The sequence below is a fragment of the Pan paniscus genome, chromosome 11 (genome assembly GCF_029289425.2).
Source record: "Pan paniscus chromosome 11, NHGRI_mPanPan1-v2.0_pri, whole genome shotgun sequence".
In the NCBI taxonomy this organism is placed as follows: Eukaryota; Metazoa; Chordata; class Mammalia; order Primates; family Hominidae; genus Pan; species Pan paniscus.
The window spans coordinates 18,256,577-18,273,141 of NC_073260.2; the positions used below are offsets into that span (position 1 = coordinate 18,256,577).

Sequence of the window (16,565 nt, forward strand, 5' to 3'; positions counted from 1 at the left end):
AAAGAAAATTGATTAATATTCTAAATTTGATAACATTCTAAAATATTAATCAAATTAGAAATAACAATATGCCAACTTGCAGCAAAGATATAGTATAAACTCAGTGTTGTTAATGCTTACTAATAAAACCTGATTAGAGTTTAATGGCTATTATTTCATGACTTACCAAAGAATAACTTACTTTTGAAGTTAAATGCTCTACCACTAAGCTATACCCCCAACAATGCACTTTTGAGAACAGATTCCTAGACTAACAGATGCTTTTAAGAAAAAACTAAAACACTAGTGGAACATACATACATGTCCCATATGTGGAAATCAGTCCATTCACAGATAAGCAGTTTGCTAATAAGAAGACTGGCATAGGCCAAGTATGTATAACGTTTTTTTACTGAATTAAGGCGCTCCACTCTGAAGTGAACAGATCTTCCCTCCCCTTAACCAAAGAGGATGGCAAGTTTTGGGATGAGTTTTAAGACACTCTCCTACCACAGGAAACAAAGCTTCCTCTTTCTGAAAACTCCCTCTTTGAATCCACTGACATCTTTACCCTCACCCAGAAACCTCAATCCTCCAACTGTCCTTACAGTCCTTAATTTCTGTTAATAAAAACAATAGATCAAATTAGTACCAGAATGTTACAGTTGGACCAAAAATGCAAGCCGAAAATTTTCCATCTCTACTTGAAGTATGTGGTCAGACCAATTCTTAGATTAAAAAGTGATACCTTTATGGTCTTGATAGTCCAAAAGCATATTGTTTTCATCTGCAATCTCAACTTGCTCACACCACTGTCCTCCAGAATGAAAAGGTAGAGTCTCTGATCCAATCAAAGGTGAAAGTGACCTAGATCTCATATTGGACATAGATGATGGGATAGGAGAGTGAGATGATGATGGTATCTTTGCTTTGGAGAATATTTTTTGTTGAGAACCTTTCTTCATTGCAAGAATAAAGCCAGGTGTTCATCAAAACCTGTAAGAGTTTTCAGTATATTCAACAAGATTAATTTTTAAGAGTTATCAAAACTATTATTTCTAGAACCTTCAGGTCTATAAAGTTATAAACTCAGAGGCCATAAATGCTAGGACCCATACTACTCCAAGCTGATGGAGCAGACACTGTATCAAACATCACTGATGACCTTGCCAGAGAGAAAAGGGATCTCCAGAGGGGATAGAATTGACACATGCTCCAGCTGGAAGTGTTGTCATTCCTGTTCTGTTTATTGAACCAAACTAGTCCCAAGGCCCCTTTTACCCACATAACGGGGTCCTAGAATGCAGGAGGCTGGAATATTTGGCAACCAGCAGTATTTAATACTGATGAGTACTCTCTCCTTCCTCAAAGTTTCTTCCTTTGGTTTCTGGGACACCGCATTCTTCTGGTATCCTCCTGCCTCCCTGGCCACTCCATGGACTCCTTTGCTGGCTTTTGTTCCTCCTTGCAGTGTAATTTAAACATCAGAACTCCTCATTGGTCCCTTCTAGTTTCTGTCTAATCTTATCTTGGACAAATTAATGCACACCCATGGTTCCCAATGCCATGTGTTTACTCTATTTAATGTTTTATTTTTTTTGAGATGGAATCTCGCTCTTGTCGCCCAGGCTGGAGTGCAATGGTGCGATCTCGGCTCACTGCAACCTCTGCCTCCTAGGTTCAAGCTATTCTTCTGCCTCGACCTCCTGAGCAGCTGGGATTCCTGGCGCCTGCCACCACGCCCGGCTAATTTTTGTACTTTTAGTAGAGATGGGGTTTCGCCATGTTGGCCAGGCTGATCTCGAACTCCTGACCTCAGGTGATCCACGTGCCTTGGCCTCCCAAAGTGCTGGGATTACATATGGGTGTGAGCCATCATGCCCAGCCAATATTTATAACCTCAATCCAATCTTTCTCTGAGCTCCAGACTCCTATTTCCAATTGCCTACGTGGTATCTCATTGGCATCCTACACTCAGTCCAGATTGAATTTATTTACCCCGTTCCTCCTCTCACTCTCTTTTTCGTCTTCCAGTGTTCCCTAAATACTGAACACTGCTCGCTGGAATAAGCCAAAAACCTGGGAGTCATTCCTGACACCTCCCTCTTCCCTTGTCCCATACTCAGTCAATCGCTAAATCCTGTTAATTCTTACTCCCAAATAACCTCTCAAATTAAGTCTGCTTCTTTCCATTTTCACTCTCACGCACTCTAATCCAAGCCCTCATCAAACTACTATAACAGCTTCTAACTGATCTGTCTACAAGCTCTCTTGCCTTACTCTTCCATCATTACATTGCAGTCAGATAGCCAGAGTGATCTATTTAAAAAGTAAATCCAGTCCAGGAGCGGTGGCTCATGCCTATAATCCCTGCACTTTGGGAGGCCGAGTCAGGTGGATCATCTGAGGTCAGGAGTTCGAGACCAGCCTGGCCAACATGGCAAAACCCCGTCTCTACTAGAAATACAAAAATTAGCTAGGTGTGGTGGCATGCACCTGTAATCCCAGCTACTTGGGGTCGAGGGGAGGAGGCTGAGGCAACAGAATCTCTTGAACCCAGGAGGCAGAAGCTGCAGTGAGCCTAGATCGCGCCACTGCACTCCAGCCTGGGAAACAGAGCGAGACTCCATCTCAGGAAAAAAAAAAAAAAAAAAAAAGTAAATCCAGCAGTCTGTAATGAAGGAAATCTTTACCATGACCTACAAGGTGGTCCCCCATGATCTGTCCCTATCGCTCTGGATTCACCTCTGTCATTCGTTCCCTCAATTGTGGGCTCCAGTCACACTGGCCTCCTCACAGTAATAATAATGCTTGATCTCATTCTTTTTACCATGTTAATTTGTAGTCTTCCTTCAGAGATCAGCTCAACTGTTGCTTCTTCAGGAAAGCCTCCAGTGCAGGGCAGATGAAGTGAAGTCCCCGGTTCTATACTCTCAATGAATTTGTATTTTTTCCTCACATAATCAGTTTGAAATTACACATTTATGTCATTTTGCTTAACATTTGTCTCCATTCTGAACTGTATGCTCCACGAGAGCCTGTCTGTTTTGTTTACACTGTCTCCCGAGTCTAGCATAGTGCCTGGTACCTAGCAGGAACTCAATACATATTTGTTGAATAAATGAATGAATAGAGTTATCTTCCAGTCATCCCTCTCCATCGTCCAACAATATTGATTCTATCTCCAAAATATTTTGAAATTTGTCTCTATCCATCGTCACAGCTACTGCCCTAGATTCAACTTTTATCCTCTCTTGCTTAGACTATTAAGATAGTCTCAGAACCACCTTCCTTCCAGTTCTCCTTTATCCTCAATCCATCCTCTACCTTTGACCCACTTATATAATAAAAACAAAAGAAATGTAATGGTTCCCAATGCCTATGAGTCTAAACATTTTGGCACCATGCACTACAAACAGGACTCATCACAGTCTGGCCCAAACTTTCTGGCCTCCCCACCACATACCATTGCTCTAGTCATCTTTTTGTCATTGCCTGAACACATCATGAGTTTTTGCTCATGAAATTCCCTTTCCTTAAAGGGAATTCGTTAAAGGGAATTAAACATCCTCTTATTTCTCTCAACCAATTAAACTGTTACTTTTCTTGTGAAGACTTTCCAGAAATCTACTTTCTTCCTACAGAATGAATCCTCCCTGTTTATTACACTGAATATACCTACTATATATCTTTTGCTTGCTCAGAATGTAACAACCACAAGTGGAGGAGTAATCTCTGAATTCCCAGCAGCTCCATGGTGTCTAGGTCATAAATACATCTAACATCTTATAACTAGAATTCACCCTGTTTAAAAACCATACTTTCAACAGTGTGCTCTTTCATGCATGTGCTCTCTCTCTCTCTGTATGCATATTTTTTATTGCAATGTATCATACATAAAGTACATAAATCATAAGTGTATATAGCTTCATGAATTTCTATGCAGTGAACACAAGCTATGTAATCAGCATCCAGGTAAAGAAACAGAATATTTCCAGAATCCCAGAAGTCGTCTCATGCCCCCTTCCAGTCACTAACTCCCACACATGGGGAATCACCATCCTGACTTCCAACACCAGAGATTTTTGAACTATTTTTGAACTTTAGAGAAATGAAACCATAAAATATCTTTTAAATCTGCCTTTTTTGTTAAATATCGTTTCTGAAATCCATTCATATTTGTCTCATGCTATATGAAAAACATCTGATCACTTCAAACTTCAGTGTCTACTATTCTTATTTACAAAATCAATTTTATTGAAGTATAGATCTTCCAGAAGGAACTAAAGCATTTGTTAATGAAAGAGACCTTGGTCAAATTCCTTTAAATGTTTTCATATAAAAATATTTCTTTTCCTATATGAAAGAAAGGTAAAGTTCATGACCATTAAGGCTCAGAATGGTTTAGCACTGTGACTTGATTAGTCCTTAAAAATTACATCCTCAGCCGGGCATAGTGGCTCATGCATGTAATCCCAGCACTTTGAGAGGCTGAGGCGGGCAGATCACGAGGTCAGGAGATCGAGACCATCCTGGCTAACATGGTGAAACCCCGTCTCTACTAAAAATACAAAACATTAGCCAGGCGTGGTGGCAAGTGCCAGGAATCCCAGCTGCTCAGGAGGTCGAGGCAGAAGAATAGCTTGAACCTGGGAGGCGGAGTTTGCAGTGAGCCAAGATCGCGCCACTGCACTCCAGCCTGGGTGACAAAGCGAGACTCCATCTCACAAAAAAAAAAAAAAATGACATCCTCTTCTATCCTAGGCATATAGTGTGCTGTGCCTACAGTGTGCGTACAGCATATAGCACACTGTAGGCCTCGAACAGAGCCTAGCAAATGGTAAATAATTAACATTTATTGAATGAGTTAATCATAAATAACATAAAATGTAAAATGTACTAGTTAGTATCTCAACAAAAAATGTCTGCATGAGCAATACTAGTCCTCAACATCAAGAGTCCTACATTTGCAAGGTTAGGTGTATGCAAAAATGATTTTCATGATACACAGTTGTTCTTATAAGTACATTTAGTCTAAAAACAGTACAAAAATTATAAACTTTACAAACTTTTGGACAAAAAATATTATAAGATGTATAGATCTCGAGCAAGGCTACATTAATAATGATGCTATCTTTGCTTAGTACCTTAATTTCCCCTATAGTCACTGCTGAAAATGTGAAAATGGAAATTATTTTTTAGAAAAAAAATTTAATGAAATAAGATATTAGGTTAAAGTAGTTTTTAATCCAAGGATTTAGAGTAGCTCAAGTCTTAATGCTATATAAATTGATATTAGAAAGGGATAGTGGAATGACAAACATCTTCATATATGTGATATTGTGAAATACATACAGTCACGCATCACATAACAATGTTTTGGTCAACAACGGACCACATACATGACAGTGGTCCCATAAGATTATAATAAAGCTGAAAAATTCCTATAACTTAGTAACATCATATATGTCATAATGTCATAGTGCTACACATTACTCACATGTTTGTAGTGATGTTGGTGTAAACAAACCTACTGTGCTACAAGGTGTACACAAGCCTGGCACATACAATTATGTAGAGTACATAGTACTTGGTAATAAATGTCCGTGTTACTGGCTTATGTATTTACTATACCATACTTTTTACTGTTAGAGTGTACTCCTTCTATTTATTTTTTAAAAAATAGTTAACTATAAAACAGACTCAGGCAGGTAGGTCCTTCAAGAGGTATTCCAGAACATAACACTGTTATCATAAGAAATGACAGCTCCATGCATGTTATTGCCCCTGAAGACCTTCCAGTGGAACAAGATATGAAAGGCAGTCATACTGATGATCCTGACCCTTACAGGCCTAGGCTAATGTGTGTGTTTGTGTCTCAGTTTTTAAGAAAACATTTAAAAAGTAAAAAAGTTTTTAAAATAGAAAAAAGCTTATAGAATAAGGTTATAAAGAAATTAATTTTGTACAACTGTACAATGTGTTTGTTTTAAGCTAAGTTTTATTACAACAGTCAAAAAGTTTTTAAAAAGTTTAAAGTTTATAAAGTAAAAACATTACAGCAAGCTAAGGCTAATTTACTATTGAAGAGAGAAAAAATGTTTAATAAATTTAGTGTAGCCTAAGTGTACAGTGTTTATAAAGTCTACCATAGTGTACCGTAATGTCCTACACCTTCACATTCACTCACCGACTAACTGGGAAAGAAACTTCCAGTCCTGCAAGCTCCATTCATCTGGTAAGTGCTCTATACAGGTATACTTTTTTTACCTTTTATACCATATTTTTATTGTACCTTTTCTATTTTTTTTTTTTTTTTGAGAGGGAGTCTCCCTCTGTCGCCCAGGCTGGTGTGCAGTGGCACGATCTCGGCTCACTGAAACCTCCACCTCCTGGGTTCAAGCGATTCTCCTGCCTCAGCCTCCTGAGTAGCTGGGACTACAGGCACGTGCCACCACGCCTGGCTAATTTTGGTATTTTTAGTAGAGACAGGGTTTCACCATATTGGCCAGGCTGGTCTCGAACTCCTGACCTTGTGATCCACGTGCCTTGGCCTCCCAAAGTGCTGGGATTACAAGTGTGAGCCACCGCACCCAGCCCCTTTTCTATGTTTAGATGCACAAATATTTACCATGGTGCTACAACTGCCTAAAGTATTCAGTACAGTAACATGCTGTACAGGTTTGTAGTCTAGGAGCAACAGGCTATCCTATACCATCTAGGTTTGTGTAAGTACATTCTATGATGTTTGCACAATGATGAAATTGTCTAACAACGCATCTTACAGAGCAAATTCTGTCATTAAGGGACACATGACTGTATGTTAAATTAAACTAAATTTTGCCTGAAAGTGCCTCTGTACTTTAAGTCTCTACATAATGAACTGCAACCTAACTTAGAAGGTAAACTAACTGAAAGCCTAACTTAGGAGTATGTTTTTGTAATAGCTGAGTCTCAGCCAATCACAGCAGCTGAGCTTCAATCACAGGCAGTCAAGTGATCGTACCATGTTCAAATAAGGTAAACACAGAGCTGTAACCAATCAAGCTATTTCTGTACCTCACTTCCCTTTTCTATCCATAAATGCTGCCTGCCTACATTGCAGAATGGATCTCTCTGAATCTCTTCTGGTTCTGAGGGCTGCCCAATTTGTGAACTATTCTTTGTTCAATTAAACTGTTAAATTTAATGTGTTGATAATTTCTCTTTTAACCTATATATTTGATGTTCCTCCTGTTTCCTATCACATAGCTCTTAAAACCTTTGGGTTCTCCACAATGGTAAGAGTGTCTTTCGTATACTAATAAGATGACTGGTGACACCCAGACAGCTTTGGGATGGGGGCCAGTCACCAGAAAGACTAAGGCATGTTTAGAGGGTTGGGACTTTAAGCCCAACCCCACAACCTCTAAGGAGGGGAGAGCAGCTAAAATTGATTTGATAACCAGTAGCCAATGATGTGAGCAATCACGCCTACATAAGTAAGCCTCCATAAAACCCCAAAAGGACAGGGTCCAGAGAACTTCCAATTAGCTGAACATGTGGAGGTGTCTGGAAGATGGCATGCTGGCGAGAGCATGAAAACTTCATACCCCTTTCCACGTACCTTGCCCTATGCAACTCTTCCTCTGGCTGTTTATTTTGTAATATCCTTTATAATAAATGGGAAAATGTAAGTAGTATTTCTCTGAGTTCTGTGAGCCACTCAAGCAAATTAATTGAACCCAAGGAGGGGGCAGTGGGAGTCCCAATTTATAGCTTGGTGGTCAGAAGTATAGGTGGCAATCTACTACTTGTAATGGGCATCTGAAGTTGGTGGCACTCTTGTGGGACTGAGTCCTTAACCTGTGGGATCTGATGCTATCTTCAGGCAGACAGTGTCAGAATTGAACTGAATAAGAGGACATGCAGCTGGTGTCCACTGAAGAAGTATCTGGTGTATGGGGCAACAACCCTTACATGTCTGATGTCACAAGTATTGTACTGTGTGGTACGGCAGTAGGAAGAACATTTTGAGTTTTTCATATCTCTATTAAAAGATAATATAACTTCACAAGCATATGGGTACATATAAGCTGTGATTATACAGAAACTTCCTGCAAACTCCCAGCTTTCTAACAGCTGGCCATAAAGAAATTAAGACTCTCATTCCATAGGGGTCCTACCCAATACCCAGGAGGAAGGAATGCTGCACAGACAGGCCAAGAGAAATCTGGAGAGGTAGGTATTGCTGAGTTTCCTCACTCAGTCTATTAGCGTTAGATCATACCCATTTTGTCCAATCCTATTTCTATACAGCTGTCCACACTTCATTAATCCTAAGCATAAAAACGGATAATTTTTTCTGCATTTTTTGGGTCTTCATTCTGAAGGCTCCCATGACACATAAAGCTTTGATCAAATAAATTTGCTATGCTTTTCTCTTGTCAACCTGTCTTTGTTACAGGGTTGTTGGCCATGACCTTTATGACGAGCCAGAAAGGAATTACTCCCTTTCCTCCCCTACAGAACTTATACAGTATATAAAGGAGAGATTACACTAATATAATCTATTAATATATTCAATTTTTGGAATTCCTCTTTGGATTCTGCTTTCAAACTAATTCTTAAGTCTCACAAGAAAATCGGGTCCATCGCTTCAGGTACACTTTGTTTTTATTTTCCCAGTTTGATCACTAACCTTACTCAGTAAACTTGACTCCATATGAATTTTGTCTACTTCCAAAAATTTAATGAAAAGATGATGATTGAAGTTAATTCTAAAGAATATCATACTAGTGGCTAACATTTACTGAGGGCTTACCACACACCAAATATTGTGATATTTCGTCAGGCACGGTATGTATACTTGCAGTCCCAGTTACTCCAGAGGATGAGGCAGGAGGATCGCTTGATCCCAGGAGCTCCAGGCTACAATGTGCTATGATCAACCTTGTGACTGGCCACTGCACTGCAGCCTGGGAAACACAGGGAGCCCCTGTCTCTAAAAAACAGACAGACAAATATATGTTGTGATAAGCTCTTTATGTGTATCATCATATTGAAAGAATTGAATACAACAACTCCATGAGATAAGTGTTATTTCCCATTTTACAGATGAAGATCTTAAATAATTTGTCCAAAATTCCTTAACTAATTGGTTTAGCCAAAACTTGAAATGTGATTTAATTCAAAACCCATGTTTTTAATGACCATGTCATATAGCTATCTGAGTTTCCTGGAGTCTAGATTATGTTTCCTTTGTTCTCTATGGCCTAGCATGATGCCATAGGCGGCAGGTGCCTGTAATCCCAGCTACTTGGGAGGTTGAGGAACAAAAATCACTTGAACTGGGGAGGTGGAGGTTGCGGTGAGCCAAGATCGTGCCCCTGCGCTCCACCCTGGGCAACAGAGTGAGACTTCATCTCAAAAAAACAAAACAAAAAAAATCCTGAAGGAAACCCAGAAAATTTTATACAAAGAAAGGATCTCTGATATCATGATCCGGTCTCTCAAGGTGAGTAGTTTGAAAGGAATAAAAACCCCGTCTTTTTTTGTTTTTAAAAAGTTGATTATTATTTCACATACATTACAATATAGCCAAATGCCCCATTCCAATAGCCTCATTCACTACAGGTTAAGCACTCCAAATCTGAAAATCTGAAATATTTAAATATAAATGTAAAAAATATAAACAAGTATAAAGCAAATATTCCAAAATCCGAAAAAATCCAAAATCCAAGACACTTTTGATAGCAAGCATTTTGGATAAGAGATAATCAACCTGTACTTTATTTTTATTTTTTTGGAGGCAGCGTTTCACTATGTTGTCCACGCTGATCTCGAACTCCTGAGCTCAAGCAATCCTCCCACCTCTACCTCCCAAAGTGTTAGGATTACAGGCATGAGCTACCACACCTGGCCTTCAACCTGTACTTCAAACTGTGAACTTAAATGTATCTGTACTTTTTCCTTCATTTTCTCATATTAAACTATACATATGGATCAGAAAAACTCCCCCAAGTTACATAACTGCTATTTATGCCATTTCCACAAGGCTTTTGGTCTAAATTTCAAGCGTGGTAAACAATTTTTGTGCCTTATAACACAATTTTGCCATGGAAAAAAGTCTTTTAGTAATTTTAATATTATGAAATACATACTTAGTCCCTTTTGCTATCGTAAGTGTCTTTTTGTATACTAATGAGTTGACTGATGGCTAGCCACCTCTAGGCAGCTTCAGGATCGTGGCTGGTCACTAGAAAGAGGGAGGGGAGAGGGGCTAAAGGTTGAGTTGATCACCAATGGCCAATGATGTAATCAATCAGGCCTACATAATGAAGCCTCCATAAAAAGTTAAAAGACTAGGTTTGGGGAGCCTCCAGAAAGCTGGACACAGGGAGAGTCCTGGAGGGGAATCCACCCAGAGAGGGTGTGGAAGCTCTACGCCCCTTCCCACCTGCCTTACGCTATGCATCTTTTCACCTATATCCTTTGTAATATCTTTTATAATAAACCAGTAAATGTAAGTAAGTGCTCCCTGAATTCTGTGAGCTGCCCTAGCAAATTAATCAAACCCAAGGAGGGAGTTGTGGGAACTCTGATTTATAGCTGGTCAGTCAGAAGCACAGGTAAAACTGAGGCTTGCAGTTGGCATCAGAACTTGGGGGCAGTCTTGTAAGCCAGCCTTCAACCTTAGGGATGTGACGCTGTCTCCAGGTAGACAGTGTCAGAATTGAACTGAACTAGAGGACATTCCTGTGGTGCCCACCACTGCAGAACTAACTGCTTGCTTAATGTGTGGGGGAAAATCCTACGGAATCATGTTGTGAGCGTATAGTGGGAGAAATTGAGTTTAATCTGTAGTCTCAGTAATACTATTTTTTTCTTTTTTTGAGACAGAGTCCTGCTCTGTTGCCCAGGCTGGAGTGCGGTGGTGTGATCTCGGCTCACTATAACCTCCGCCTCCCAGGTTCAAGTGATTCTCCCGCCCCAACCTACTGAGTAACTGGGATTACAGGCGTACAGCACCACGCCCGGCTAATTTTTTTTTATTTTTAGTAGAGATGAGGTTTTGCCATGCTGGCCAGGCTGGTCTCAAACTTCTGACCTCAGGTGATCCACCCACCTCGGCCTCCCAAAGTGCTGGGATTACAGCCACCACGCCCAGCCCTCAGTAATACTATTGATGCTGCTAAGCTGCACTGGCATTCTCCTTCTAAATAAGGATAATACTCTAAAATTTGAGAAAAGCTAAGAGGCATGTGCTTAGGTAAAATCTTATTCCTAATTAAATGGATTAAAAGATGACATTTATTATAGTATGTATAGTACGTAGTTGGCATTTTTTTCCCCCCTGAGGCAAGGTCTTTCTCTGTCACCCAGGCTGGAGTGTAGTGGCATGCTCATGGCTCACAGCAACCTTGCCCTCCTGGGCTCAAGTGATCCTCCTACCTCAGCCTCCTGAGTAGCTGGGACTACAGGTGCATATAACCATGCTTGGCTATTTTTTTATTTTTTGTAGAGATGGGGGTCTCACTATAGTTCCCAGGTTGGTCTTGAACTCCTGGGCTCAAGTGATCCTCCTGCCTCGGCCTCCCAAAGTGCTGGGATTACAGGTGTGAGCCACTGTGCCCAGCCTGTAGTTTTTACATCCTAATGATCAAGACCCTTTAGGTCTCACCAGACTATCATGAGGTCCTTTATTACCTCTCCTGATTAGTAAAAGTCAGGCTTACTCATTCATAGACTTAAACCCTTGGTTGCCACGGCTTCTGTAAAGCTTGGACACTGAAACAAGATAGACGTAATCAGTCTCAGAGAATAGCTAACTCAGTGAAGTGGGCTTAGGGGTTTACAGTGTTTGAGAATGGCTGGCATTATTTCTTAGGCTACTGCCTGGAGGTGGTAAATGCTGAATTATAATTTTAAGGGAGAGATGAGGATGTAGTTTGATCTAGGATGTTGTTTGCAATCACATGAACAAAGACCAAGCAAGCAATGGAAAAATGAAGACAACTGAGAAGTAGGCTAGGGCGAGTAAAGGAGCAGGATAAAGAGGAAAAAAAGCAAATAAAGTTCAGAGCTGCAGTTGTATTTTAAAGGCTGTCTGCAGAGCAAGAGAAAGCCATTGGAATGACATGATAATCAGAATCCTATATCCAGGCAACAAAACACTACCCATCCTGCCACCTATAAACCCAGATACTTGCTCTGATCTAACAATTCAGTCCATCACAGCTTAGTACAGACTGCAAACTCCACCTCCATCCAGCCTTTCCTAACCTTTCTAACTTCCCATCTTCTCTGATCTCCAAATAAGGCAGACCTCCTTCTGTCTCTCTACAGACTCCCTAATATGCAAATACCCATCCCCATTTATTAACCCCCATATCCCTCTCCTTCGCCCTTTAATTGGATTTCAGTACTTTCCAAGTCTACTTCATCCCATACCCTCTGACCTACTGAAATACTTTTACTCCTTAATCTTCTCCTCCTTTCAAATATCCTGATTCCGATTCCTCTGCAAAGTCTCCAGCCATTTTTCTTTCCAAAGCCAATCCCCCCATTCTGTGCTGCCCACCCACCTCTGCCTCCCATTCTTCTTTATCCCATTCTGATTGCCAATTTTCCCACAAATTCTATCCCAGTTCCCTAACACAGTAATAGTCTCCCCCATTTCTCTATGGTTCTTTCCTGTGCCCAGACTCAACATTTCTCTATCCATCCAGACTTCCCAAGCTGCTCATCTCTCTTCACCCCAGAAAATACCCTGACATCCTAATGCGTTCCAATACTCTGACCTCCAATTACTCCCCTCCCTAAACAAAATACTCAAACCTCCATCCATTCCTCTTCATCCCAACCCAACTGCCTGCCTATTTGCCTTTCCATCCTAATACTCTAGGCCCCGTATCCTTCTCCATCCTATTAAAAGCCTGAATCCCCTCTCCCATCTCTCTTCTTCTGCTCAGATACCCTAAAACTCAAGCTTCCCATCTCTTTCCATTAATTATTCAATTTTATTGAGCAACTTTTATGTAGGAAGAACCATGCTAGAATCTAAGCTCAAGATGCAGAAGATTTTATCTCCCTATTACCCATGATCTCTGCACCAAGCAGTCTCCTTCATAGCATTTTATAACCATTATTTGTGAAACTACTTGGCTGTTGCCTGTTTCTCCTTCTAGACTATAAGCTACAAGAGAGCAGAGGTTTTGTCTGTTGTTCTATAAACAATAAATATTTGTTGACTGAAGGACTGTACTAAACACTTAGACAATACCAAATTTAAATCCTCAAAGATTTAGCTGTATAGGATCAGAATTATTAACCTCATTTACAAATGGCAATGTACCTGAACAGTTAAAAGCTTGGATTCTGGAACGAAACAGCCTGAGTTCAAATTCTGATTTTCCACTTACTGTGTGATCTTAGGCAAATTACTTAACCTCTCTGGTCCTCAGTGCTATCACTTTTTAAATGGGGATGATAACCTCATACAAGTTATTTTAAATTCTAAATGAGGTTAATACGTGCAAAGTGCTTAAAACTGGATCTGACAAATAGTGAACACCCAAAAATGATTCGCAATTATTTGGACAAATGAGGAAACATGATCAGGAAGGCTCAGACACATATCCAGGGTCACAGACCTGGTTAAGTCACACAAGGTGGCAGAATTGAGGCTTCAACCCAAGTTTGTCTGGCTTCAAAATTCTCTAGTCCCTTAACGAATATAACGGAAGTGTTTGTTCTTCCCCTTCTTTTAGCATTTCGTCCCCATATCCTGTCATCTTTCTCCACGCACTGTACTCCGTCCGATACCGTGACAACCCGTCAGGACGCCCAAACTGTCCTTTCTCCCGCTCACTCCCCACAGACAGCTGGCACATCCCAGCTCTCCCCTCAGCTCAGGTGGCAGGACCCACAACCTTCTGGGCGCCGCACCCTAACTTCCACACCTCCCCACACTCTGGTTCTTCATCCCCAATTGCCCCCGCCGTCCCCACCTCTTCCCATCCAAACCTCCCTCCTTCATCCACCGCCCCACGCCCGTTCCGGGCCCTCCCCTCTTTCCCGTCCAATCCCAATTCCCAGACACGCGCCCCCGCCCCGAATCCATCCCAAGCCGGCCCACACCACGCCCGGTCCGGGCCTTCCCGCCTTTGCCGCCGGCCCCCACTGCTCGGGCCGGACGCCGGGGAACGGGCTCGGCCAGGTCTGACGCTCACCGCCTAGAAGCCGAGCCGAGCAGTCCCGCAGGCTGAGGTGGAGCGGGAGAAGTTCGGGCTCTTTCCTCAGGCGCCCAGCGGCGCGGCAGCCATTTTGTTGTGTTGTGCCGGTTGCCGAGGGGCCGCGCGCGCGTGGGCGGGCCCTGTCTCAGCCACGCCCCTCTCCCTCTCCGGTACTGTTGGAAGGGACGCGGAGGCGTTTCCCGCCGCTTTTGCAGCCAGCGCGCTAGGATGCCGGGGAGTCTTGGGCGCGAGGCTTCCGGCCGCGCGGGGTCGACGGGATGCGGTGCCTTCGCCTTCGGATTGCGTTGCAGGTGAAGTGTCGGGTGCAGAGTCAGGGGGAGCCGAGGTTTCATGCGGCAGCTGCCCGCAGTGCTGTGGCCTTCGCTGAGACAAAGCTGCCGCCGCCACCCTCTGAAACACGGACACGCTTCTCAGGGCCTGTGTCCGAGGACGGCCTGAGGCACCGGCGCAGCGCCTCCCCGGCCTCCCCCACTTCTGATGCTTGCGGGCCATGAGCGAGTGTTCTTATCAGCACACTTCTCTCTGACAGTCGTATCTAAAGCGAATTCCCTCCAGGGACCGAACTGCCCAGGCTCGGATGAACCTCAAAGCGGACGCAGCCTGGGCTCCAGCTGTCGCGTGAGGTTCAGGGAACTTGGGAATCCTAGGCAGAGGATGTTCCTCTGATTGCTACAAGGGAGTTAAAGCAAGAAGCATTTGCACAGGCTTCATCTGGGGCTTGCCCATGAGCACGGCGTTCACGACATGCATTCAACAGATATTTTAAAGAATTTAGCAGATACTGGGCTGGATGCTAGGGAAACACTGAAGTTTTTTTTAAAGTGTTATCACCATTGACGCCTTTCACTCCAGTAGCCTCCCGTTTTGAAGGGATACCCTAGACCGTGTTACCATCAGAGGCTGCACCCGCTCCAGAAATCCCCAGTGCAATCACTCCCCATCCTTGACTATAATCCTATCATCTTAGCAGCGTGCCTGCTCAAAAGACCCCTATGCCAGCGTATTTCTAAACTTCCTTGCGTCTTCCAGTCCCTTGTTCTTACCATTTTCTCGCGATCATTCTATCCTGTCTTCATTTCCTTTCTTCACTACAGAGTTTATAGGCCACCTGTATAACACTTTTAGAAACTCCCTCTCTCTCTGTGTCTCAGTTTCCTTATCTATGAAATGAGGTCCTTTTACCTATTAACACTTCCTACAGTTTTCCTGATAATTATAAAAGTGAATCCTGGCCGGGCGCTGTGGCTCATGCCTGTAATCCCAGCACTTTGGGAGACCAAGGTGGGAGGATCACTTGAGGTCAGGAATTCAAGATCAGCCTGGCCAACAAGGTGAAACCCCGTCTCTACTAAAAATACAAAAATTACCCGGGCGTGGTGGCGCACGCTTGTCATCCCAGCTGCTTGAGAGGCTGCAGGAGGATCGCTTGAACCCGGGAGGCGGAGGTTGCAGTGAGCCGAGATCGCGCCACTGCACTCCAGCCTGAACGACAGAGCGAGACTCCATCTCAAAAAAAAAAAAAAAAAAGTCCAGTTTTCCTGATAATTATAAAAGTGAATCCCTGTGAAAGAACTTAGAACAGTGAGGGACCCATAGTAAGTTCTCAATATGTCTTAGATATTTCATTATTAGACAAAGGTTACCCAGAAGCAATACTTCTTTCTACGCCCAAAAGAAGAGTTTAGGCAAGGAGTAGGGAGGTGGGGAAGAACTTGCTTGGCAAAGGGAACAACTTGTGCAAACCCCGGAAGCGGGGGAAAAGAGCTTGGCAATGTGCTGAATGTTAAGTAATTCAGTGTGGCTGGAACAAAACATGAATATGGAAACATGAAGTAGTTCAGTATGGCTTGTGCAAAAATCTGGGGTGGAGAAGCTAAATCTGGAAAAGGGACCATATTATAAACAGTATTAGGCACTTCATTTTTCCTTAAGGCAGAGATGGCTTCACCTCTATAGGAAATTCAGGGGACGTCCAACAGGGAATAAGCTGCAATAAACATGGGGATGCAGATGTGTCTTTGATTTACTTTGATTTACTGATTTTCTTTTCCTTTTACTTAAATGTGATTCCCATTGACATTTAAGTGAATGGTGCTGTCCTCTCCCCAACTATTTACACGACACAGAAGGAAGCCCTTGGAGTTTAAACGCAGAATTTTTGAAAAGCTCCACTTAAGAGGAGATTACATTCATTTTTTTTCTTTTCTTTTCTTTTTTAATTTTTTGAACAGAGTCTGGCTCTGTCACCCAGGCTGGAGTGCAGTGGCAGGATCTCGGCTCAGTGCAACCTCCGCCTCCCGGGTTCAAGCGATTCTCCTGCCTCAGCCTCCCGAGGAGTTGGGATTACAG

The 16,565-nt window shown here is 42.4% G+C and overlaps 2 protein-coding genes across 7 annotated transcripts in view; one reads left to right on the top strand and one right to left on the bottom strand.

The window, feature by feature from the left end:
* The window catches only part of CNTRL (centriolin), a 103,738-nt gene extending 89,293 nt beyond the window's left edge, over positions 1-14,445 (bottom strand). For 2 of the 4 annotated variants that reach the window (XM_057298651.2, XM_063594243.1), the window contains exons 1-3: positions 14,193-14,412; positions 8,790-8,962; positions 728-975 (exon numbers count right to left, since the gene is read on the bottom strand). In XM_057298651.2, the coding sequence (XP_057154634.1) occupies positions 728-944 (217 nt within the window). In that variant the 5' untranslated portion in view covers positions 945-975; positions 8,790-8,962; positions 14,193-14,412. Of the gene's footprint in view, positions 1-727; positions 976-8,789; positions 8,963-14,192 lie in introns of all 4 variants that reach the window. The other 2 variants (XM_055117680.2, XM_057298652.1) reach the window with 2 other exon arrangements.
* The window catches only part of C5 (complement C5), a 123,015-nt gene continuing 120,591 nt past the window's right edge, over positions 14,142-16,565 (top strand). The window contains exon 1 of one of the 3 annotated variants that reach the window (XM_024930018.4): positions 14,142-14,506. In XM_024930018.4, the coding sequence (XP_024785786.2) occupies positions 14,424-14,506 (83 nt within the window). In that variant the 5' untranslated portion in view covers positions 14,142-14,423. The remainder of the gene's footprint in view (positions 14,507-16,565) is intronic. The other 2 variants (XM_055117684.2, XM_063594244.1) reach the window with 2 other exon arrangements.